At 49.9% G+C, this 23,272-nt stretch overlaps 2 protein-coding genes across 3 annotated transcripts in view; one reads left to right on the top strand and one right to left on the bottom strand.

Moving 5' to 3' along the window:
• Positions 1–16,217, bottom strand: Matn4 (matrilin 4). Of its 2 annotated transcripts, none has more exons than XM_026787306.1 (11): positions 16,149–16,217; positions 13,653–13,766; positions 12,374–12,943; positions 11,201–11,323; positions 7,491–7,613; positions 7,268–7,390; positions 7,052–7,174; positions 3,517–3,930; positions 3,264–3,416; positions 342–449; positions 1–263 (listed from the first exon to the last, which is right to left on the bottom strand). In XM_026787306.1, exons 2-11 carry the CDS (start codon positions 13,729–13,731, stop codon positions 205–207), a joined length of 1,875 nt encoding a protein of 624 aa, XP_026643107.1. In that variant the 5' UTR covers positions 13,732–13,766; positions 16,149–16,217; the 3' UTR covers positions 1–204. The 2 variants fall into 2 exon arrangements, with proteins under 2 accessions (XP_026643107.1, XP_026643106.1); XM_026787305.1 differs by lacking the exon at positions 16,149–16,217 and adding an exon at positions 14,338–14,400.
• The window catches only part of Rbpjl (recombination signal binding protein for immunoglobulin kappa J region like), a 10,426-nt gene continuing 1,914 nt past the window's right edge, over positions 14,761–23,272 (top strand). The window contains exons 1-9 of the mRNA XM_005362932.2: positions 14,761–14,942; positions 16,117–16,219; positions 17,318–17,443; positions 19,255–19,325; positions 19,502–19,617; positions 19,860–20,034; positions 21,578–21,715; positions 22,086–22,195; positions 22,441–22,593. Of these exons, the coding sequence (XP_005362989.1) occupies positions 14,924–14,942; positions 16,117–16,219; positions 17,318–17,443; positions 19,255–19,325; positions 19,502–19,617; positions 19,860–20,034; positions 21,578–21,715; positions 22,086–22,195; positions 22,441–22,593 (1,011 nt within the window). The 5' untranslated portion in view covers positions 14,761–14,923. The remainder of the gene's footprint in view (positions 14,943–16,116; positions 16,220–17,317; positions 17,444–19,254; positions 19,326–19,501; positions 19,618–19,859; positions 20,035–21,577; positions 21,716–22,085; positions 22,196–22,440; positions 22,594–23,272) is intronic.

The raw sequence follows: 23,272 nt of genomic DNA, 5'->3' as shown, positions 1-23,272 counted from the left end.
TCCAACAAAGAACTGGACTCAGCACGCGGCGAGGGCATGCGAGTGTAGCGTGTTTCCCCACCAGCACCTCCCCATCTCATCCTACTCCAAATCCGGCTTCTGGTCCAGGCGAGGCCAGCTCGAAGGCAGCGCTGGGGGCCCGCCAGCGCCCCCTCCCGGACGGTTCATGCTGCGGGGCACGGGTGTTCAGACGGCAGGCGACCTTCATTTCCGGCTAGCCAGCTGGTTTTCCAGCTCCTCCAGGCGCTCTGTCAGCTGGGCCAGTGCGCAGTTAAGGAAGAAGTGGGCTCAGAGATTCTCTCACCTGCCCTGCAACCAGCGCCTCCAGGCCCAAAGGATATGATTCTGCGTCAGGCTCTCAAGCGCTCCCAGCGTGCGGCCCTGGAACTCCATGAGACTTTCACATTCGCAGGGACTCCGAAGTTCTGTCCCCGCGCCGATGCCTTCCTCTGCAAGCAGAGCACCAAGAGTCAGGAGAGTGAGCCAAAGGAAGCCCTTCGGTCTGTGGCCTTGACCTTCTGATAGATCTCTACCAAGTCGATGGTTGAGTATGTACAGGCTTTGGATTCAAACCTGGCTTGAGTTCCAGCCAAGGAGCCCAGAAGTCCTGGGGAAAACTCAAGCCCTGTAATCCTCAATTCCTGCATCTGTAGAGAGAATCTAGTTTACCCACTGGTGGTTGTGAGGATTAGACTATTTGTGTATGTGTACAAATTCTGAAACCCCAGTGCTTTCTGGGATATCCACGGAGCTTACTAGAATCCAGATTTTGATTCATAATGAGGGTCTGTATTTTCAATAAGCTCCTAAAACATGCAGATATTAAAGTCTATGGATTTTACTTTGATTAGAAATAACCTAGAGGCCAAGCAGTAGTGGCGCACCTCTTCAATCCTAGCACTAGGAAGGCAAAGGCAGGTGGATCTCTATGAGTTCGAGGCCAGCCTGGTTTACAAAGCAAGTTTCAGGACAGACAGGACTGAGAAACCCTGTCTCAAAAATAAATAAATAAATAAATAAATAAGTAAATAGAGACTCCAGAGTGACAAACACTCTCTACATGAGACATAAAAAACAACAGGAGTGTTCCATATCTGCCACACCCGATTTGGTAACCACAAGTCACCTGGAGCTACTTAGCCCTGGAAATGTGGCTGCTGCATCTAAGTACTCAGTTTGTGTTTTATTTCCTGTGTTCAGTTGTAATTCATTATACACAGAGAGCAACTGAAAACCACACTGACACAATGCCTAAAGCCATGCCAGGCACAAGTCAACCCTGTACTGTGTATTTTAAGTCAACCAGCATTCCTCAGACTGTAGTCTGTGGACAAGCAGAAGAGCATAATCTAGGAATAAATGTAGGTTTTGTCCAACCCTACCCCAGACCTGCTGAGTCACGGTGAAGCCCAACAATATGTGATTCCATTGGTTCTGAAGAAAACAATGTTTAAATTAAGGATCCACATATGTCTCCACATGCATTTCAGCATCCGAGAGTGGAGTACAGTTTTTCTTAACGGGACATAAATAAAATGATGGTGAATCTTACCAGAGATAGCGCCACTGTAAGCCCATGCCTTTTTATTATGTGCGTGTATGGTGTGTGTGTGTGTGTGTGTGTGTGTGTGTGTGTGTACATGCCACAGCACTCCTGTGGAAATCAGAGATCAACTTTTGGGAGTCAGCTCTCTCCTTCCACCTTGTTGAGACCGGGTCTCTGGTTGTTTCTGCCCCCTGTGTACACTCAGGCTAGGGTGTATTTCCAGGCTAGCTGACCTACAAGCTCGCAGGGGCTCCTCCTGTCTTCCCCTTCCATCTTGCTGTAGAGATGCTGGGTACAGGTGCGACTGTATCACACCTGGCTTTTTGTGAATGTGTTCCAGGACCGAACTCAGGTCATCAGGCTTGCATGGCAACTGCTTTTACCTGCTGTGCCACCTCACCCATCCCCATTCTCAATATTATAGGTAATAAAGTCACTGGCATAATTCTTGGCACTCGCCCTCCCTATAAAGTTAGCAGTATGAGTCAAACTCCCATACTTGGCAAACTACTTTGTGTCATATTACTTGATGGTCTCAGTAACAACCCCAACAGGATTGCCTATGGCTTTGGAATCGTAGCCACAGGGGGTCGCGGAAGAAAGAGAATCAGACCAGGCCATACTACAGCCAACCAGTGAGGAGCCTTAACCAGAGAGCCCCAACTTGCCTTAGAAATCTAAAGTTGGCAGTAACTTTGAGCGTCCTTCCCCTTACAGAAAAGGGGGAGGAGGGGAGGAGGGACTTATCCAGAATCCCCTGCAAATGACAGGGTCAGGACAGGAAAGGCCCTAAAGCCCAGTGCTTCCAAAACACCTTAGTTAATCATTAGAGTTGATTACAGAGCCTCTGCTCTAGGCACAGCCCTGCTGACCTACCTCCACGGGCAGTGCCTGACACACTAGATGGAGAATCCCATCTTAGCCCTGTGTTGGACTCTAAAGACCCTGGGGTCAAAATCAAGACCTCCCAAGAAACTCTGTCCCTTATAAGGTCCAACTGCCATCCCCCCACACACACACACAGGTACATCTGAGTCCGTATCCCTCAGGTACATTAGAGTGATTGCATTTATGGTCTGTGTCCCCCAGAAAGCTCAAGCTACTGTGTTAAAACCCAGTCCTGTCACTTTGCCAAGTCCATAAAGTTGAACTCCACCAAGTTGGAGGGCTATAGTTGGTTCCACTTACCTATGCTGAATTTGGCTTGATTTTTACAGTTTTCTCCAGGGCTGGAGAGATGGCTCAATGGTTAAGAACACTGGCTGCTCTTTCAGAGGACCTGGTTCAATGCCCAACACCCACATGGTGGTTCACAACTATGTGTAACTCCAGTCCCAGGGATTCCGACCCCCCCACTTCTGGCCAACACAAGCACCAGGCACATGCGTGGTGCACAAACATACATGCAGGCAAAAGACGCACATAAAAATGCAATAAAAATAAAATTATGTTTTCTCAAAGTATTCCAAACACTATTAATTTGAGCAACAAATCAAGAGCTTCCTTGATTCTGATGTGCACCCAAAACACTTGCGGGTCTGACTCATTGTCTGGGGCCTACGTTTCTGACAAGCTACAGTAGGAGACAGGCCTCTGCTGGTCCGGGCTTAAATAACAAGAACTGTGCCGGCTGAAGGGTGTGTGAAGTGCTGAGGACAGGGTATCTATGGGAGGCAGGGCAACAAAAGACCGGAAGGCCCAGGGGAGATGCGCTCACCTGGGCAAATGCTGCCTTTGAGATTCTCCAGCAGGTGAGTCATGGTGCCAAAGTCGGGAGAGTAAGACACATGCAGCTCGGATGGTTCGGATGCGATCTCGCGCAGTTCTTCCTCCACCGCCTTGCCCACGCCCACAGCGTACATGACGATACCTAGAGGGCCCAAGCACTCAAGCAGTCTCCAAGCTTCGAGAAAACTGCTTCCCGGCCGCCCACTCCAACCCCACCCAAGTCCATCCCTTGCCAAACTTACCTTCCTCTTTAGCACGAGCTGCCCACACGGAAATGTCGTCCTGAGAGCGGCCATCAGTGAATACCAAGCCCACGCGAGGCACATTAAGGTCCCGAGGCCGTGCACCCTGCGCCTCTGAGAAGCTGTGCTCCACCATGTGGCGCAGCGCCAGGCCAGTCATGGTGCCCCGCTCCATGTACTCCACAGCCAGGACTGCCTGCTTCACCTCCGCTGCGGTGCCATAGCGGCCCAGAGGGAACTCGGTGCGCACCCGGCTGGAGAACTGCACCAGGCCAATGCGTGTGCCTTCGGGGGACACGTCCAGGAAATCCACAATCTGGTTCACAAAGCGCTTCACCAGCTCGAAGTTCTGTGGGCGCACACTCTTGGAGCCATCCACCAGGAGAACAAGATCCACATGGCCCTCCCGGCACCCTGCCAAGGAGAAGGTTTGGATGGAGGGGTCAGGTCCTTGATCAGCAGAGCCACATACTCAACCATATTCACCGCCAGTATTTATTACACATTGCATGCCAGTTATGGGTCCTGCCCTGCGTGCCACTGGTGTGCTCAATCACTGCTACCATGGTTACACCATCCTCTTTTATATGACAGACTTTGATGGGTTAGTGCTTAGCACTAACCAAATGCTCTGCTAAAAAGCATTTTTTTTAGGCCGGGCAGTGGTGGCGCATGCCTTTAAACCCAGCACTCAGGAGGCAGAGGCAGGTGGATCTCTGTGAGTTCAAGGCCAGCCTGGTCTACAGAGCAAGTTCCAGGACAGCTAGGACTGCTACACAGAGAAACCCCATCTCGAAAAAAAACAAAAAAACAAAAACAAGAAAACATTATTTTAAATAACCAACAGAAACAATACCACCACAGCTATCATTCATCGATGACCTAGTAACTATCTTCTGTCACAATTCTAAGCATCGTGTCCGTATTAATAGCAATGACAAAAACACCACTTACCGGTGTTTACCATGTGTCAGGCACTGAAAACGTGCACTGTGTTCACTTTCTCCTTGAGTGTTATCCCGTTCTCTATAAACTGGGATTCGGAAGGATAAAGTAATTTGCTTCCATAGTTAGTAGTGGCAAAGCCAAGACTGGAAGGCAGGATTAGCTAAACCACAAACTACTGGACCTGATCCCTACATCCTTGCCCCCTTTGCTCTGAACCAGGAGATTCGGAAGTACCCCAAGGAGTTCAACAACAAGGAAAACATAATCCTGGTCCATGAGCTCAGGAAAGAATGTGACAAGGCGAGGCATGCCATCTGCTACAGCTAAAGAAAGTGCATCATGAAGGGACACAAGGGAGCCCAAGAGAGGATAAATCATTTTACCTGGAGAGGCTGAGAAAGGCTACACGGAGGTGGTGAAATTCAATTCAGTATTTGATTTGGATTGGATAACTGTGTAATTCAAAACTCATAGACCAGAACCCTTCCTCCTAACGAAATCATCTTTGGGAGGAAACTGGGATTAGACACAGACATGACAGTCGAGCCTTCTTGAATGGAATTAATGTCCTTATAAGAGTTGCCTGCCTCTTCCTTCCATCCATCATGGGAGAACACAGAGAGAAAACTGTCATGTATGACCCAGGAAGCAGAGTCTCACCGGACACACTATCTACCAGCATCTTGGTCTTAGACTTCCCAGAGCTGAGAAATGAACACTTAAGATGCTGTTGTGGTTTAGATATGGCTTGTGCCCAAGAGTCCATATGCTAGAAGCTTGGTCCCCAGTGTGGCAGGACAGAGTGGTGATTAAGACCTGCAGGGTCTATTTTCCATCACTATGACAAGAATACCTAGCATAAGTAACTCAGAGGTGAAAGGATTTGTTCCAGATCATGTCCATGGCTGTCTGGCTCCATGGCCTTTGACCTGGGGTAATGCTGACATCAGGAGAATGGTGGAAGAAAGCCACACCCTCCATTATAAAAGGAGAAACGGACAGGAAGGGACCGGATCAAAACACTCTTCAAACAGGACGTGGTGGCACAGGCCTGTAATCTCAGCACTTGGGAGACTGAGATAGGATTTCTGTGAGTTCAAGGCCAGCCTGGAATACTCACCGATAGCTCAGTTGGTGGAGTTGCTGCCTAGTATATACCAAGGCCTGAGTTAGGTCCTGAGGCAGGAGGATTAGGAAGCTCAAGGTCATTATCAGTTACGTAGCTAGTACAAGGCCAGCTTATGCTATATGAAACCGTGTCTCAAAAAAGAAAAAAAAACTCTCAAAAGACATACACACTCCATGACCCTCTTTCCCCAGCTGGGGCCCAACTTCTACAGTTTCACCTCCCAACAGCCCAAAACCCTACTCCCATACTTAAGCTATGCTTGGATTAATCAATTAATAAAGGCAAAACCTTTGTGATCCAATCACTTCCAAGAAGCCCAGGCTCTGAACATTCTTGCATTAAGGACCAAGCCTTTGATACATGAGTCCTGAGAGGAAACACTTTATATCAAAACCATAGCAGGCCTTCTGGGAGATAATTAGGCCATGGAGCATGCCCTAGGAAGAAAGTAATGCCAATACCAAAGAATGGAGTAGGTCTCAAGAGACTAGCTTAATGATCCTGACAGCGAATCGTTACAAAGGACAGGCAATCTCCTGTATTTGATCCCTGGTACACACATGCTCCTCACTCTCAAGATGGTCATGTGGCCATCACTAACACTGAGATGTTGATACTATGCTCTTGGACCTACAGATTTGAGTTCCATAAGCTTTGTTCTTTATAAGTCGCCCAGCGTTGAGCAACACACAACAGCACTGCCACACGGCAACCTGAATGTCACCCGGTGTTGAGCAACACACAACAGCACCGCCACACAGCAACCTGGATGGACCAATGCATTCTGACGACGAGGAATTTGCCAAGGCAAGAAGAGACATTCTAGAAGGTTGATGGAAGCATGACAAAGGGATGGGAGCTGGGAAGCTCATGCTACATTTGGGAAGAAGTAGGCCAGTGTGACTAAAAGGTTCAAGTGTAGCAAGAGATGGGCTAGAGTTGACTAAAGCGAGATTGTAATGAGCTTAAGTGATACCTTCAAAACTGACCTCAGCCCACAACGAGAAACGAGAATAATAATATATCACGGTGCACTTCACATTCTTACATGGAACTAAACTGCTGCCTCATGAAGCAATACTTGCTTTCCTAAGACCAGGAAACCGTTTTCTCTTCTTTCCCTTAACTGCTGATTTTAACCCACTAATTTGGTTTCGTTATCCATTAATGTGGTTGTACCCAGCCCTGGAAAAACTCAAGGGAAAGGCATTTGATCTTTATTTTGTAGACACTGGTGAGCCACAAAAGGATTTTGAGTGAAGGAGGAATATGATTAGATACAGATTTTGAAATCAGCCTTGGCAGCAGGGAAGAGGACTGGTTGGAACAGAAGCTGGGAATAAGCCCATCCCCCCACAGACAGACATCCACACCACATCTTTGGGGCTATAACAAGGGCATTGAGGAGGTCAGATTGTAGGCAATGGGGCAGAAGAAGACCCTCTGCCTATAACTCACGGTCGCAGCTCTTGCCATCAGCCTGAAGTCGCCTCCCCTCAGGGCACAGGCAGCGGAAGGAAAGACCCTCACTCACACACTGGAACTCACAGCCGTGATCCACGCCATTGCAGAAGTCCCTGACTTAGAGGAGATGCCAAGCAGAAAGAGTCAGGTTAGACCCCAGCACCTAGAATCACTTCCTATTCTCTACAAATCTGAGAGACACCTCCTCACCCCGACAGCTCCTCCCATCAGGCAGCAGGTCGTGACCCTCTCTGCAGCGGCACTGTGGCCCCGCTAGGGTGCTCACACACTCGTGCTGGCAGCTATGGTTTCCAAAGCTGCAGTAGTCAATGGCTGAAGGAAGGAAAAAATGGAAGGGTATCACTTCTGGGTGAAGCCAGCGGGAGCCTCGGTCTAGCACGCTCACAGGGGTGGGTGAGCAGGGCTTACTTACCCCTGCAGCTCCTCTGGTCCTGCTGGAGTGCAAAGCCAGCTCGACAACGGCAGAAATAAGAGTCCAGGAAGTTGACACAGAGGTGTTCGCAACCGTGAGTCCCTTCTGCACAGAGGTCCGTGGCTGGGAAGAAGATGAAGTCATCGCTCAGGGCTGTGTTCCACAGCCGGGCCACACCACCCTCAGAGGAGCTCTTTAACAAAGCCTGGGGCTGAGCATCAAGGAGACGGTGTGGTCTGTGAAGTGCCTGCCGCACAAGCGTGAGAACCTAAGTGTGTCAGGATCCCCAGCATCCACACGAAAGCTGGGTATGTATGGTTGCTGTAACCCTAGCTCTGAGATGGGCAGAGACAGGCAGATCTCCAGAGACCACCGGCAGACCATACTAGCCAATGGTGAGCTCCAGCTCCAGTGGGGGGACTTGTCCCAAAAAAAAAAAAAAAAGAAAGAAAGAAAGAAAGAAAGAAAGAAAGAAAGAAAGAAAAGAGGAGTGGCGGGGCAGTGGTGATGCACGCCTTTAATTCAGGCGCTCAGAAGGCAGAGACAGACGGAGCTCTGTGAGTTCAAGGCCAACCTGGTCTTCAGAGAGAGAGTTCTAGGACAGCCAAGGCTACACAAAGAAACTCTGTCTCAAAAAAAATCTTAAAAAGAAGAGAAAACAAACAAATAAATAAATAAAGTTTCAGGAGATCACTCCATGGTTAACACAATATTTGCCTCACAAGCCTATGACCTGAGTTCAAAACCCATTTCAAGTCCACAGAGTTGTCCTCTGGCCTCCACATACACACTGCCACACACACACACACACACACACACACACACACACACACACCTGCACTCACACGTCATACACACTAATAATAATCAAAAATTGTTTGATAATAATGAAGTAGGGAGTGGGGGGGGAACATACTTGATACTGACCTCTGACCTCCACAGGCATTTGCATACACCTACATGCACCAAGTTTTTTTAATTAAAGAAAAAATGCTAACACCCATGCCTTGCCCTACCCCAAAGGTCACAATTAATGAGTCTGGTGTGCTTTCCAGACATTTGTAGTCTTCTTTCTACAGGGTCAGGTGACATTTCCCAGAGCCAAAGGGCCCACTGCTGAGTCCAGCGTGTGGAGTAGGAGGCCATTGTTCATTTCCTAGCCATTTAGACTCCCAAAATAATCACACAGAAACCATAGTACTTGCAATATTATTTGGCCAATAGCTTAAGTGTATTTCTGGCTAATTCATATCTTAAATAAATGCATCTCCATTAATTTACCTGTGGCTTACCAGATAAAGTTCTGGCATCTGTCTCTGGCAGGGCTACATGGCTTCTCCTGACTCCACCTCCCTTCTCCCAGCATTCAGTTTAGTTTTCCCCACCTAACTCTGTTATGCCCTGCTCTGCTATAGGCTCAAAGCAGTTACTTTATTCATTAACCGATGGTATTCACAACATACAGAAGGGAAGCCCACATCAGAGGAGGATCCCATCCTCCACAAGCTCAATGGCTCACAGCTGAGTGTGAGGAGCAGCATCTTCACCTGTCCAAGAAACACGGTAGGAAGAAGCTGTTTACCATTTCCTTCTGAAGGGGCAGAAGAGAGACCTGTTGCTGGATGGATTACTTCGACGGTTTGGATATGCAAAGATGGCCTAGATCTGAACTGGGGAAAACAGTGAAATGTTGGGATTCCTGGAAAAGGGACTTCAGGGGACAGGCAGAGAAACGTCACAGATAGGATAAAGTTTCGTAGCCCTGTGGGCTAAAGATGGCAATGGGGAAATCCCTGTAGTAGGATAATTGAGGGCTTCCAGGAACAAGGGCATCTAGTGGCAATTACAAGTAATGTTTTTCTTTGTATGTTTGAGTTTTACATTACTCATATCCCTGCCCACTTCCACCTTTTACAAAATGGACACATGTACACGTACATATGAAAGCAGAGCCTTCTGTGCACATATGTGTAAACTGAAGACTGTAACAAGGTGAGCACGTGGGACTAAAATTTGGGATAAGATCATAAGTAAAAAGAATGCAGCAAGGTGAGGCATAGTATCAGTTATCTCTGTACTCTGAAGGTTAGGGCAGAAGGGTCATGAATTTGAGGCCAGCATGAGATACACAACAAGAAAGTAAGGGAGAGGTGGGGGAGACAAAATAAAAGGAGAAGAGAAGAGAAGAGGAGGGAAGAGGAGGGGAAGGGAGAGGAGAGGAGAGGAGAGGAGAGGAGAGGAGAGGAGAGGAGAGGAGAGGAGAGGAGGGAAGGCCAAAGGAGAAAGAGGAAGGGAACTAAACAAAAACCCAGAGCAGAATATAGCTACCAAAATGCGTGTTCTGGATATCTTGGGAAAAGAATGTTGACAGTAATCAAATAGGGTGCATATCAAACTTTTTTAAGCTTGACTTTTGAATGTGTGTGTGGTGTGTGTGTGTGTGTGTGTGTTTGTGTGTGTGTGTGTGTGTGCTGGTGTGCACTCGGATCAGAAGGGTGTTGGACATCTTCCTCATCGCTCTCCACCTATTCCTTTGAGGCAGCATCTCTCCCTAGACCTGGAGCTCCTGTTTTCTTGGCTACGCTGGAGACCAGCAAGTCCCAGAGAGCTTCCTTTCTCTGCCCACCTCAGAGCTGGGGTTACAGGCACTTCCCAGATGACTGTCTGGACATGACCGCTGAGATCCAAATTCCAGTCTTCATGATTATGCAGCAAGTGCTCTTAACCACTTTGAGCCATCTCTCTAGCCCCCTAAAACCTTTCCAAGTTTCTAAACAGAAGAAGACCCAGGTGGTATCTGGGTTATTGGGATCATATGACCTCTTTTTCCAGATTGTGAAGCTAAAACTGTGGAACTAGTAGCTGTGAATGTATGGAAGTCTCCTAACACAAGGTCTGATATAACTGGCACTATATGAGTGGTAGAAAACACAGTCCCAGGAATACTCACCAAAATATGCTCATCACAAAGAAAAACCCAAATATGCATATATGTTTGTTTTTTTAAAAGCCATATACTCACCAAAAAGAAAAAAACACAATCATCTAAGCAAGGTATCACATATCATAGCTTTTCAGAATTGAAGTAAAAAAAAAAATAGCCAGGCAAAGGTAGTTCACGCCTTTAATCCCAGCACTCAGAAGGCAGAGGCAGAAGGATCTCTTTGAGTTTGAGGCCAGATTGGTCTACAGAGCTAGTTCCAGGACAGGCTCCAAAGCTACAGAGAAACCCTGTCTCAAAAAAGTAAATAATTAATTAATTTAAAAAATAGATTCACAGAGAGGAGAGGAGGCACCACAGAGAGAGAGCTGAGGTGCAGAGGTAAGAATGAAGAACATTCAGGGTGGAGAGTTGAGAGGGCAGCGTAGCTGAAGATATTCCAGCAGTGTCTAAGTGACAAACTTGAAGGGTTGGTCTTGGAGGAGAGAGAAGAAACAAGTCTGGGAGGCGGATTGGAGACAGGTAGGCGATTGTACCAAACGGAGGAGAAAGGGTACAAAAAACACAACTAACTGGGTGGGATCAAGACTCCTAGATCTGGTTTACCACAGACTTGTGTGGCCCCAATTAATAACCCCTCTTTCTATGGCTTCTAAGATGAAGGGGGTGTGCTTCTACTTCCAAAGGACTTGCCAAAATCGTTGTTGTGATGCTGGGAAGGCAAAGAAGGTTCAGGAACAATGAGACCCCAGGATGGGGCAGTGCTCACCCAAACACTTCTTGTTATCTGGGGCTAGCTTGTAGCCAGAGTTGCAGGTGCAGTAGAAGGTTCCCGCAGCATTGACACACTGGTGTTGGCAGCCATGTCCCTGCTCAGCACACAGGTCCTTGCCTGAGGACACACAAGGAGAAAATCAGCAGAGAACAGAGGAGCAGAAGTGTCCAAGGAGAGGGCTCAATGGTAGGCAGCGGGGTCTTGAAGTAAATACCCAAGTCTGAACTTGGGTAGGCTACGGATTCCGTTCTTTGAGAGGGCCAGTCCGGGGGAGAGGGCTAGGGGAAGGAAGACCTTTGAATGGTCTTAGAAAAGAACACCGCCCTGCATGAAGCCGGTCGTGCAGGAAGGTGGAGAGGTGCAAATCAAATGAAAGAGCTCAACGTGTGAGCACAAAGCTAGCGCCCCAAGCCTGTAATCTCAGTGTTTAGGAGGTGGATTCGGGAGGATCCAGAATTCAAGGTCAACCTCAGCTACAAATCGATTTCAAGACCAGTCTAGGTTACAAGAAATCATGTCGTCATCCTCCCCCCCCCAAAAACCCCCCCCCACACACACAAAAGTGACTAAAAGAGTTCTCATAGCCTTTGTAAACGGGAGTGGAAGGATGGGGGCGGGGCTTAGAGTAGGAGGAACCATACTCCTGTGGGCGGAGCATGACTCCTGATACACAATACTCCTAGTTTGGAGGGTTGATGATGATTCTGTTTGTTTTTTTTGTTAGTTAATTTGTTTGTTTGCGACAGGGTTTCTCTGTGTAACAGCTCTGGTTGTCTTGGAATCCACTCTGTAGACCAGGCTGACCTCGAGCTCCCAGAGATCTGCCTGTCTCTGCCTCCCAGGTGCTGGGATTAAAGGTGATTGCCAACATTGCCCAGCAGTGATTCTGTTTAAAAGACATTTTTGTATTGGAGTTAGACATTCAGCGTGTGACACATGACGCAAAGGACATAGCAAGTCCCTGGTCCAGCACGACTGGCTGCAGGGTGTTGTGGGACCAAGGCTGAATTGTGATGCACCCTTCTGCAGACATCAACACCGCTACTGTACCTGGAGGGCGGAGTAAAGCTGAGGGGCCACCCCACAGAGAGTGATTTGTTTGGAATGATGCAAACTTGAATGTAGCCTCCGCCAAGCTAGAGAGAGCTCAGCCATGCTCTAACTCACCGCACAGCCGGCCCTGGAACTGCAGGCCAAACTCCTGGATGAGATCGAAGGACTCCACCAAGAAGACGTGCTGGTCCAAGGGCGGTGAAGCCATGGCGCGTAGAGAGCCCACGTCTGCTCGCTGCACTCCCACCGCGTAGATTTCAATGCCGCGGGCGCGAGCCTGCGCAGCCACTTCGGCCACTCGGTCTTGAGGTCTCCCGTCGGTCACAATGACCAAGATGCGCCGCACTCGCTCCTCAGATGGGCGCGCGCCTTCGGCCTCGCTGAACGCAACGTTCATGGCATACTGGATGGCCAGCCCGGTCATGGTACCCTGAGCCAGCGGCACTACCGCGCGGATGGCGCGCTCCATGTCCTCCCGGCGCGAGAATGCGCCCAGGGGAAATACACTCTGTACTTGGCTAGAATACTGGATCACGCCAACACGCGTGGCGTTCAGCCCCACGTCGAGGTTACGGAGGAGGCCCACTAGAAACTGCCGCATGGTCTCAAACTCGAAGGGGCGCACGCTGCGGGAGCTATCAATCACGAACACCAAATCCAGGGGGCCAGTGTAGCACCTAGGACCTGCGGGGAGATGGGAAAAGGACTTTCTCGGGTCAACTAAAGCTGATCTCTCAGGAAACGCCAGAAGAAATGCTGTTATCTGAATGAAACAGCGCCCAGCATATTAGCCTAACAAACATGCCTTGGATACAGCCACTCATTCATCACAGACCCAGGAAATACACAAGTTCCCTGCATACAGCTCTGGGGGCGGTTCCGAGTCGGCATTATATATTTGAGAAGTGGGCAAAGAGATGTCCCAATCTCCAATGCCTTCATGGACCAGCCAGATATCATAAATGTATGAACTGGTTCAGTTATGCCTATGATATCACAAGCCTCTGTATCCCTGCTAACGGGGTTGTCCCAGCTACATATTGTTATAAACCCAAATGGACTGGATGTTTAGCAGGTCCTTTCATTTTTTTTTCCAGGAAAAAATAGGGTTTTTTCTCAAATAGGGGTTTTTGTGTGAAATCGCCTGATTTTTCCATATTTTCAATATACTTCAATAAACTGCAACACCAGATAATCAGTTCTGCATGAACCCAAAACTCTACCACATACTCCAGGTGTAGAAACAACAGGAGGGGTGAGGTGGGAAGCCCAAACCCAGCCCAAAGCGTCCCAAGGTCCTTGCTCCCCCCACCCCAGCAATGCTGGCTGGCAGTGGATGAAGGAACTGTTTCTGCACCCTTCCTCCCGTGATGAGGGCTGGGCCCCAGCTCACCTGCAGTCTGGAGCTGGATTTCCCAGGGCTGGAGAAAGAGCAACAACAGAAGCAGCGGCCAGCAAAGGTGGTCTCTCATGGTGCTTGCAGGATGAAAAACCAAGGTGCCACAGCCTGAAGGTAACAAAGCAACAGTTTGACTTCGCTCTCGTTTCAGGGGGTGTGCACTTGGTTTCTGTGTATGTTCAAAATGTCTTCCCAAGCATGGTTGCACACTCAGGAGGCAGAAGCAGACAGATCTCTGTGAGTTTGAGGGCAGTCTGGTAGACATAGCCAGGGCTATATAGTGAGACCTTATCTCAAAACAAAAGCTTTATAATATTTTTTTGATGTCATCACCCTGGGATTGCTGAAATTCACAGGTGAGTCTTAGTAGAAAATGACATTTTGCAGAACTACAAGACACCAAGTAAAGAGTAGACAAAACATATAAAATTCAAAAGGGGATAAACGCCTTTATAAAAAGATGTTTCACATGTATTTTTTATTGTGTGTGCATATACACACTACGACACACACAGAGGTCGAAGGCAGTTCGTTAAAGTCGGCTCTCTCCTTCCATTGTATGGGTCCCAGGATTAGACCGTCCTGAACTCCGGTGGTCGGTCTTAGCAGCAAGCACCTTTACCCACTGAGACATTCTACCGATTCCCCCCCCCCCAAAAAAAAAGCCTTTTCTCAATACCAGGTACAGCGTTAAATGAGTTCATTCGATGTGGCATTAACTCTCTACCCAGTTCTGACACTCGAGGCAGTTGTTGGTTTGGCTGCACCTATTCAGAAAAAGAGGTTTAAAGGAATTAAATGCTGCTAGCCAGCCTCGCACAGCAGGAAAGTGGCCACACCGGGATAGAATCCTGTCTGTCTGGCCTGGGAATCAGCCAAGGTGCTCCGTACTCTCTTCTTCAGCAGAGAGAAGCCAACCCCACTGAGAAGAGTAAGCCCTTTGGGGTTCTAGGGTCTTTGTGGTAAGCCAGTGAGTGGGCCATGAACAAGAACTGCCTCCGCGTCTTTGTTACTCGCCTGCTCTAAGAAAAGGCCGCCAGGGGGCGCCGCCGGGTCTGGCTTCTCCGGCCGTGGGAAGCCCACATCTGCCCAGCAGGTGCCCCTGCCCAGAGCAAACAGGACGCTGGGGAGCCCCGGGACCTTGAAGATAAGGCTTGGACGAAATATATCCAGTGAGAGGGTTGGGGGGTGCAGAGGTGTGGAGGGTACCGAAGAAAGAGGCACTAGACGTGCCCAGAGAGCTGCTGGGGCCACTACCAGCGGCCATGGACCCTATGACAACAGGTGAGTCTTCACCCTCCTGCATAGCCTAGAGAGGTCCCCTGAGAACGAGAACACAGACACACACAGACACACACACACACACGGACACACACAGGAGCACACAACACACAGGGACACACAACACACACACACGGACACACAACACATACTGTACTAATGGAAAATGTGGGGCCCAAAAAGAGTGCCAGCTGAGCTCCAGACACAGAACTAAACCTAGGCCCCCCTCTTTTTCTCCAGAGTTCCCAGGTTCCCTGGCACCTAGGAATCACTAAGCCTTTCTTCCTTTCCCTACCCCACCCCCACACGGGACGCTGAGCCTGCTCAATCCATTTTTCTGTCGCTGTTTCTTGGCAAAGCAGTCCAGCGCCCCCTAACCCACCGCTGCCCCGCCCCCCAGTTCCTTGAATGGGCCCATTCTGAGCAAAGCCGGTGTGTGTCTCTGGCTCCAAACTGCCTTCCTTCCCATCCGGGATTCCTCTCCCTTCTGGTTTTCCAGGCAGGGTAGAACAAAAATCCCTCTGGCAGGGCCTGTCGTGGTAGAGTGACTGAGCTAGCAAGATATGTCAGCTGCTTGCTGGTGGAGGTAAAAGGAAGGGGCTGCCTTTTCTGGAGTGGGCCATAGCTGAGGCACCATCCGGGTTACCATCTGAGTAAAGGTCCACGGAGCCTTTGAGACTCTGTTGGCTCTTGACTGTGATCCCTCTAATCCTGCTCTTGGCCTAAGTCAACACTTAGTATCACCTCACCTGCACCCCGGAATCTTAGAAAGCCAAAGTAGCTACGGTCTAAATTCAACTGCCATTCCCCCAGACGAAAGTCGGTCCAGGGAGGGCCAAGGGAGTCACCACTCAAGGACTTACTTTGAAGTGGTGGTCCACCAGACTGCCACTAGACCCCAGTTCTCCTAGACCTAAAGAGACAGTCCTTACATCGAGGAGTAAGTTTCTCCCATGCCCTTAGGGAAGGGCCGAAGGGGTCTATGAGGTCAAGAGCTGACCAGGAATGGGCACTTTGGGAAGCTGCCAGAACCTAGAGGGAGGAGATTAGAGAATGAGGGCCTATGGTTAGTCGGCCTTGCTGCAGGGGCATCGGAAACAGTACTGCAGGTTAGACGTGGGCACGTAGGCGGCTAAATACAGTCCCCCCACTGTTTTTTCTGCCGGCTTCCCTGCAGACCCCTCGGTGCCCCCGGGCCCTTTGACTCACCTGAGCCTGCGCGACAGTTCAGAGGCAAGGCTACAGAACGACGGGCCAAGCCTCCTAGGGAGTTGGACCAGGTAATGGCGTGAGCAGCTTGCCCTAGGTGGGGACTGCCAGACAGCTAGAGCGAGGCGAGGCGGCAGCTGCATTTAACCTGGGGCGGGCGGGTGGGGAGGGGGAGCGCGGGCTGCGACCCCTCCCACTGGCAGGGAGAGATCTCCCCCTTCCTCTGAGTACCCGGGCCGGGCAAGCGCTGTGCCCCCTTCTCCTGCCACTGTCGGAGCTGCAAGCTCGAGCTGCGGGCCGGAATTCGGCTACAGCTGGAGTCGGGGCGGCGACACTCCCGGCAGGCAGCCGGAATGCTCTGGAATCCTACACGAGACACTTCCCAGAGGAGAGCCCCAAGAGGCGGAGCGGTCCTGGCCGCCGACTGCCTGGCCTGGCTGGGCTTCCAAGGACGCGCCCGGTTCTTGCCCTCAGCTGTCCCTTCCAGGAGTGATGGAAGGCCGGGACTTGGTCCTGCTAAGAGGGTAAAAGGACTCAAAAGGACAGCCTCCGAGTTCTTAGCTCTCTTCAGGGCCCAACTGCTCATTTCCCAAATATCTCCCACCATGCTCCGTTTAATTGTGTAAGTTTTGAGAGAATCCATCCTCACCTGCTAAACCCTCAGACTGACAAGTAACAGACCCCAGAGAGCTGGCCTAGCTCACCCTACAAGGCCAGTTCTTGATTCCCTGTATTCGAAGAACGGAAAACCCCCTTAGTAATACGCCAGCGGTATTGTTTGCCCATCATAAAGACTCGGTTCCATCTCCATCCTACTAATGCGGCTTGGGGCCTCATTCACATCTACACCCATCTGCCTGCTGGAACTGCGCTTGTGCCCTGGACCTGGGGCCGGCAAAGCCTGTTTCTTCTTATTCTTCTGGGGTGAAGGCTTAAATACCATTTCCACAAAGCCCACCTCCAGATGAAGACCAAATGTAGGGCTTTCAAATGCAGCTCTTCCTCCGTGGCCCCAGACTACAACAGCCAGGAAGTCATCCACAGAGTGCAGCACCTGGGTGACCCCTTGACCCGACCCCTGGGGGAATGGAAATCAACCCCAGTCTCCTGCTTCAGCCCACATAACCTTTGACTCTTCCAGTGGCTGGTTGTCCCATCCCTATTCCTAGGTCACCCCCAGAGCACGCCACCATCCTGAGGGAAGGTGTGCGCACATGCCTGCAGCAAAGATGTGAGCAGACTGTGTGGATCCTGCATGCCAAGGTGGCTCAGAAATCCTACGGAAACGAGAAGCGGTAGGTGACTCTAGCCACGCCCAGATCTCCGCAGCCTTCAGCCCGGTACACCCTTCCAAACCTCTCACCATTTAGCTGCTTTGACATCTTGGAGGCCTTAAGGCTGGCACCTCAGGTACTGGCCAACCAGAGTCCTGTTCCTCAACCAATAATAGCCACCAACTGTGATCTACAGCAGAATTTGACAGGGACTTTTAGATCCCCACATCCCCACACATTACCCATCCATTCAGTTACTTATGAGGTCCTGTGGTCGCTGCTGGGCACTAAGCATCCAGCTGCACAAGACTGATACATGGCATCTTTGCTCAAGTGCAAAAGAGACAGTTACCTCCCCACAAATCAGCAAACAGGATACTTTAGATTGTGATGAGAGCTACAAGGAAAACAGAGAAGGGTTACATAGTAGAAACCAGAGGGGAAAAGCTTAGCTTGAAAGGTCAAGTGGGGGGTCAAAGGCTCTTTAGGACGTGACATCAGAAATGGGGTATCAGTACTGAATGGCCATGAAAAATCTACAAGTGTTCCAACTAGAAGGAACAGAAAATGCAAGGGCCTCAAAGCTACTAGTCCTGCAAAGCTAGTCCTGTAGGAGACAGAGAGAGACAGAGATGGGGCGGGGGAGGGGAGAGAGAGACCGAGACTAAACAGAGGGGGGCATGTTGCAGGAAATAAACAGGAGGAGCAGAAAGTGCCCAGGTCAGGTGAAGACTTAGGATTTTAAACCACTAATACAGAATAGCATAATTTGACTCATGTTTTCATCATTATTAATAATATTGCTTAATTTGTTTATATTTGGGGGTAATAAGACAGACTCTGGCTTTATAACTCGGGCTGCACTTGAACCCACAGTAATTCTCCTGTCTCAGGCCCCATCCCCTTCAGTGCCCTGTGCTGGGATTAGGATTACAGGCAAGAGCCACCAAACCCAATTTAGTTTAACTGTTTTTTTTTAAGATTTATTTATTTACATATTTTATGTTTATGGTGCTTTGTCTACATGCATGTCTGCACACCAGAAGAAGGCATAGGATCCCATTATGGATGGTTCTGGGTCACCATGTAGGGGCTGGGAATTAAACTCAGGACCTCTGGAAAAGCCGCCAGCACTCTGAGCCATCTCTCCTGCCCCTTGACTGTTGTTTTCATTGTTGTTATTACTGTGTGGATGTGTGGATGCTACAACTCGTGTGGAGGTCGGAAGAGGACAACGTTGTGTGGTTGGTTCTCTTCTTCCACCTTTCAGTGGGTTCTGGGGATTGAACTCAGGTTGTCAGATTTGCCCTGGCAAGCATTTTATCTGCCAAGCCATAAGAAGTTATCTGGTAGATGGGCGGTGGTGGCCCATGCCTTTAATCCCAGTACTCGGGAGGCAGAGGCAGGTGGATCTCTGTGAGTTCGAGACCAGCCTGGTCTACAGAGCAAATTCCAGGACAGGCTCCAAAGCTACAGACAAACCCTGTCTCGAGAAAAGAAGAAGAAGAAGAACAAGAAGTAATCTGGTTGCTGGGTAAAAAACAAGTTCCAAGAGGGACAGTGACAAGGGAGAAAGTGTTGGAAGGCTGAGAGTGGGGAAGGCAGGAGGTAGCAGTTAGGATCGAGGTGGTAGGAAGCCAACGGATCCCAGATATGTTCTGAAGATGGAGTGGGCCGGACTGACAGGGTTTAATAAACAAAAGAATGTTCTGTGTTAAAGGGATTCACTCGATTAGGGGAGGAGAGGGAATTATGATTCTTTGGGTTTATGTCTCTTTGAGACACTTTCGAGACAGTGAAAATGATATATCCAGTTCTCTGCGTGTTTCCAGGTTCTTCTGTCCTCCCCCCTGTGTCTACCTCTCCGGTCCAGGCTGGAGGGTGAAGCCGCTGCAAGACCAAGGTAAAAGCGCCCTCAGGGACTGTTTTCTGCAGGTAGGGCCAACTAATTCAGCAGGGTCCTGGAGACCAGCCGTTTACAGTGGCAGTCTCGTTGCTCCCTCTGGCGGCAAGAACTAAGTTTGACTGGTACCTTGAGTGTCCCCAATCCTTCTAGGGTTAATTCCCGTCATTTTCTAGCCCACCAGTCTGCGGAGACCGGACCCACGGTCTGCGGCTACATGGGACTGGATGGCGCGTCCGGCAATGCTCCTGAGACGCAGAAGTTGAATTTCGAAGAGCAGCCGGACTCAAGGGTGAGACTGAATGAGAGAATATCCAGATCTTGCCTTTTCTTTGCAAAGGAGAACTCCCAAGTCCTCTCCAGAAGCCAAGAGATTACTAGCGGGGAGGAGGCCAGAGGGTGGGTTCTGATCCAGAGCCTAGCTAGTGCGGCTCCTTGTCTTCTCTGATGGGACGCATGTCATAACTGCGGAAGGTTCGCGCATCCGCTGGCAGAGTTGAAATAAGACGGGCCCCATCCCTATGAGTCCCGTAGGAATTTGGTTGTGCCAAGACCCTGTACATCTCCGACGCCGATAAGAGGAAGCACTTCCGGTTAGTGCTGCGGCTTGTGCTGCGAGGAGGCCGGGAGCTGGGCACCTTCCATAGTCGCCTCATCAAGGTGATCTCCAAGCCCTCACAGAAGAAGCAGTCGCTGAAAAATACAGACCGTGAGAGGGGGTGGAGTGGGAGGGTGCCATTCAAATCCAGAGCTGTGAAGTTGGGAGGAGGGTGCAGGGGAGAGGTGGAGACTGAGTGGAAAGAAGGGAGAAGTCTGGGGAGTAAGTGGCTGGCCAAGACCAAGAGAAAAGTCATGCGCATACATGGAGATCCCCACGTGATGCAGGAAAGAGAAGAGGCACCAGATTTGAGGACGACAGTGAGGGGCTAAGAACAGATAAAAATCTGCAGGCAGGTGCCAAACCTGAGGCCAATTAAAAATGACCTTAAGGAAGTTGTGTCCCAGATCCAAGCAGTGTTCTAGGTGGCCCTTGGTATTCAGGAAACGTGGATGGCGTGGTGACATCATGTAGAATCTGGCGGTCTGGGTTCGAGCCCTGCCCTGAAGTTTGCTAGCTGCCTGATCTCGGGCAGACTGATCCCTTAGCTGGAAATAAGAGAATCGGCTGAGCTGACACACATAGTTAGGAAAGTCAAGGATGGGGAGAGGGCTTGGTGGGTGAAGAGCTTACACACAAGCAGCAGGGTCTGGATCTGGGTCCCCATAAAAGCTGAGTGTGACCCCAGCACTGAGCAAGTAGGGACAGGGGGATCCTCCTCGGCTCTATGGTCAGAAAGTTCTAGAAAAATAGTAAGCTCTCAACCCAGTAAGAACCCGTGTCTCAGAAAATAAGGTGGAGAGTCTCACACACACACACACACACACACACATATACACACACACACTCACATACACACACTCACATACACACACACTCACATACACACACATACACACACACATACACACACACCCACATACACACACACACAGGTGTGTGCACCCACCCCCACATGTACACACACATATAGAAAAAAGAAAGGAAGGAAGAGAAGGAGGGAGGACAGACGGACCTATTGTATAATAAATTCAATGGAAGGGGGCCTGGACTAGGTATAAATGGTATGCCAATAGTCTGACCAGTGTTGGGAGCAGAGAGGAGGACACTGCTCAGGGCCATATCCCTGACTGGTCTAAGTCAGTGAGAAAATAAAGGTGGGTCTCTGAGCACATGCCATAGGCTGGAAGACACATTGAGCTCTCAAAAAGTTCCCCTGTTCTTTCATATACGTGATCTGTGCTTGGAGGCTGGCCGCCTGTGCCACCCCTACCTGCTTCACACTTCCCGGCCTCCGGAGGCCTCCTGAACTCAGCCTAGTGTTAGCATTTGGTATTGAAGTCCTCCATGAAGACCCATGAACTCGCTCAGAGCAAAGCCCAGTGCACACCATCAGCTCCCAACACAGTACCTACAGCCAACCAGGCCCTGAGTGACTTTGATCTCAGCCTACTGAACTGAAGGATGTCCGGTCACGCCGGGGAGCTGGGAAGCTCAGAAGCAGAACTAGAGTGGCCCTAGCTAACCCGCGGGGAAATTCCAATCCCTATCGTGTCCAGGCCAGAGTAGGCAGGCTGTCACAGAGGACAGGAGATCATCTGGGGAGACCGAGAGACCACACGAGGCCAAGGCACTGATCCCACTTCCCTCACAGTGTGCATCTCCTCGGGCTCCAAGGTCTCCCTTTTCAACCGCCTACGCTCCCAGACAGTGTCCACCCGTTACCTCTCTGTGGAAGACGGGGCCTTTGTGGCCAGCGCAAGACAGTGGGCTGCCTTCACACTCCACCTGGGTAATCATAGAGCAGGCGCGGGCTGGGGACTCCATGTGTGTTACCATATTTAATCAATACTTCAGGAAGGTAAACCAGTGTTACTGAGCCTTGGAGGGGAGGACAAAGGTTTGCCCCCCCCCCCGCGCCGCCTTAGCTCACCCACTCTATTCTAATCCCTGTGGCTATACCCTTTCCCCTCAAACCAGTAGGTGGCTGGCCCAGGGAGCACACCTTTGTGGGGATGACGGCAGATTATCTCTCCAGGACTAGATCCCTAGTCTTTGCTTCTTCCGCAGTGGCCAGCTGTGGTGTGTCACAAAGCCAGAAGTGAAGAAGCGGAATTTGGGACAGAAGTTCTGAAGCCTTTGTCCCTTTCTTTCATCTCCAGCTGATGAGCACCGTTCCCAAGGGGACTTTCCACCCCAGGAAGGTTACATCCGCTATGGCTCCCTCGTGCAGCTCGTCTGTACAGTCACGGGCATCACACTGCCTCCTATGGTATGAGAAAGGACTCTGTATCCACACGGGTAACCACAGATCAGCACAGAAGTGTGACCACTGTGGGCAGGGCTGGGGGCGGTGAGGCCTGAACGTCTAAAGACACCGATTCTCTCTTAGTGCTTCATGGGAGTGTGCCCGTGACCTCATGGCTATCAGAATAGAACTGCCTAGCTGGGAGAGCAGCCAGCCTCTGGGGAACCCCGCACCTTGCCACCCCTCTTCCTGACATCCCTCTGCTGCAGGTCATCCGCAAAGTAGCCAAGCAGTGTGCCCTCCTAGACGTGGATGAACCCATTTCCCAGCTGCACAAGTGCGCATTCCAGTTCCCAGGTGACACTCCAGGAGGGGGTGGCGCCTACTTATGCCTTGCCACAGAGAAGGTGGTGCAGTTCCAGGTGAGAAACAGAGGCTGCCAAGCACATCAGGAAGAATCCAGAGGCCGTAGGATGTAAGATCTTGCCCACAAAGGTTGCTGCTTCTCACACGGTAGTGCCGTCCATGGACGAGTAGAGTGACAGAAGGTAGAAAAGCACTGTAGTTACCGTTAGTAACCAATACTCCTTCCCAAGGGCTTTTAGATGTTGGGATATGAAATTGCAGACTATATGAACTGGAGAGATAGCTCAGTAGGTAAGAGGATCCAAGTTCAAGTCCCAGCACCCACATGGTGGGCCATACCTTTACAGCCACCTGTAACTCCAGTTCTAAGGGATCTGACGACCTCTTCTGACCTCTGAAGGTCACACACATATGGCAAAGATTCACATATGCATACATAAAAACAAAAAAAAATTGCAGAACATAAACAAAATCATAGTAGGAAATAGCATTGAATATTACAGAACAAAGTTATAGAATGTCAAGGCACAAAAATTACGCAGTGTGGAAAACAATAATTATTAAGTAATATTTCTTCCAAAAACTATTATTCAAGAATGTTAGTAGATAGAATCATAAAATATAGAAAACAATAATTATAGCCAGATGATGTGCACATCTGTAATCTCAGCATCCAGGAGGCAGAAACAGGCAGATCTCTGAGTACAAGGCCAGCCTGGTCTACAAAGACACCCT

The sequence above is a fragment of the Microtus ochrogaster genome, linkage group LG8 (assembly GCF_000317375.1).
Source record: "Microtus ochrogaster isolate Prairie Vole_2 linkage group LG8, MicOch1.0, whole genome shotgun sequence".
Classification (NCBI taxonomy): Eukaryota; Metazoa; Chordata; class Mammalia; order Rodentia; family Cricetidae; genus Microtus; species Microtus ochrogaster.
This window is presented reverse-complemented; position numbering and strand designations above follow the sequence as displayed.

Coding starts and splice junctions, on each gene's coding strand:
- Matn4 (XM_026787305.1), bottom strand. CDS start 14,374: ATGCCACATCGAATGAACTCATTTAACGCTGTACCTG. Junction 13,767..14,337: donor CTCATTTAACGCTGTACCTG/GTATTGAGAAAA, acceptor TGTTACCTTCAG/GCTGTGGCACCTTGGTTTTT. Junction 3,931..7,051: donor TGATGGCAAGAGCTGCGACC/GTGAGTTATAGG, acceptor TCTCCTTGGCAG/GGTGCCGGGAGGGCCATGTG.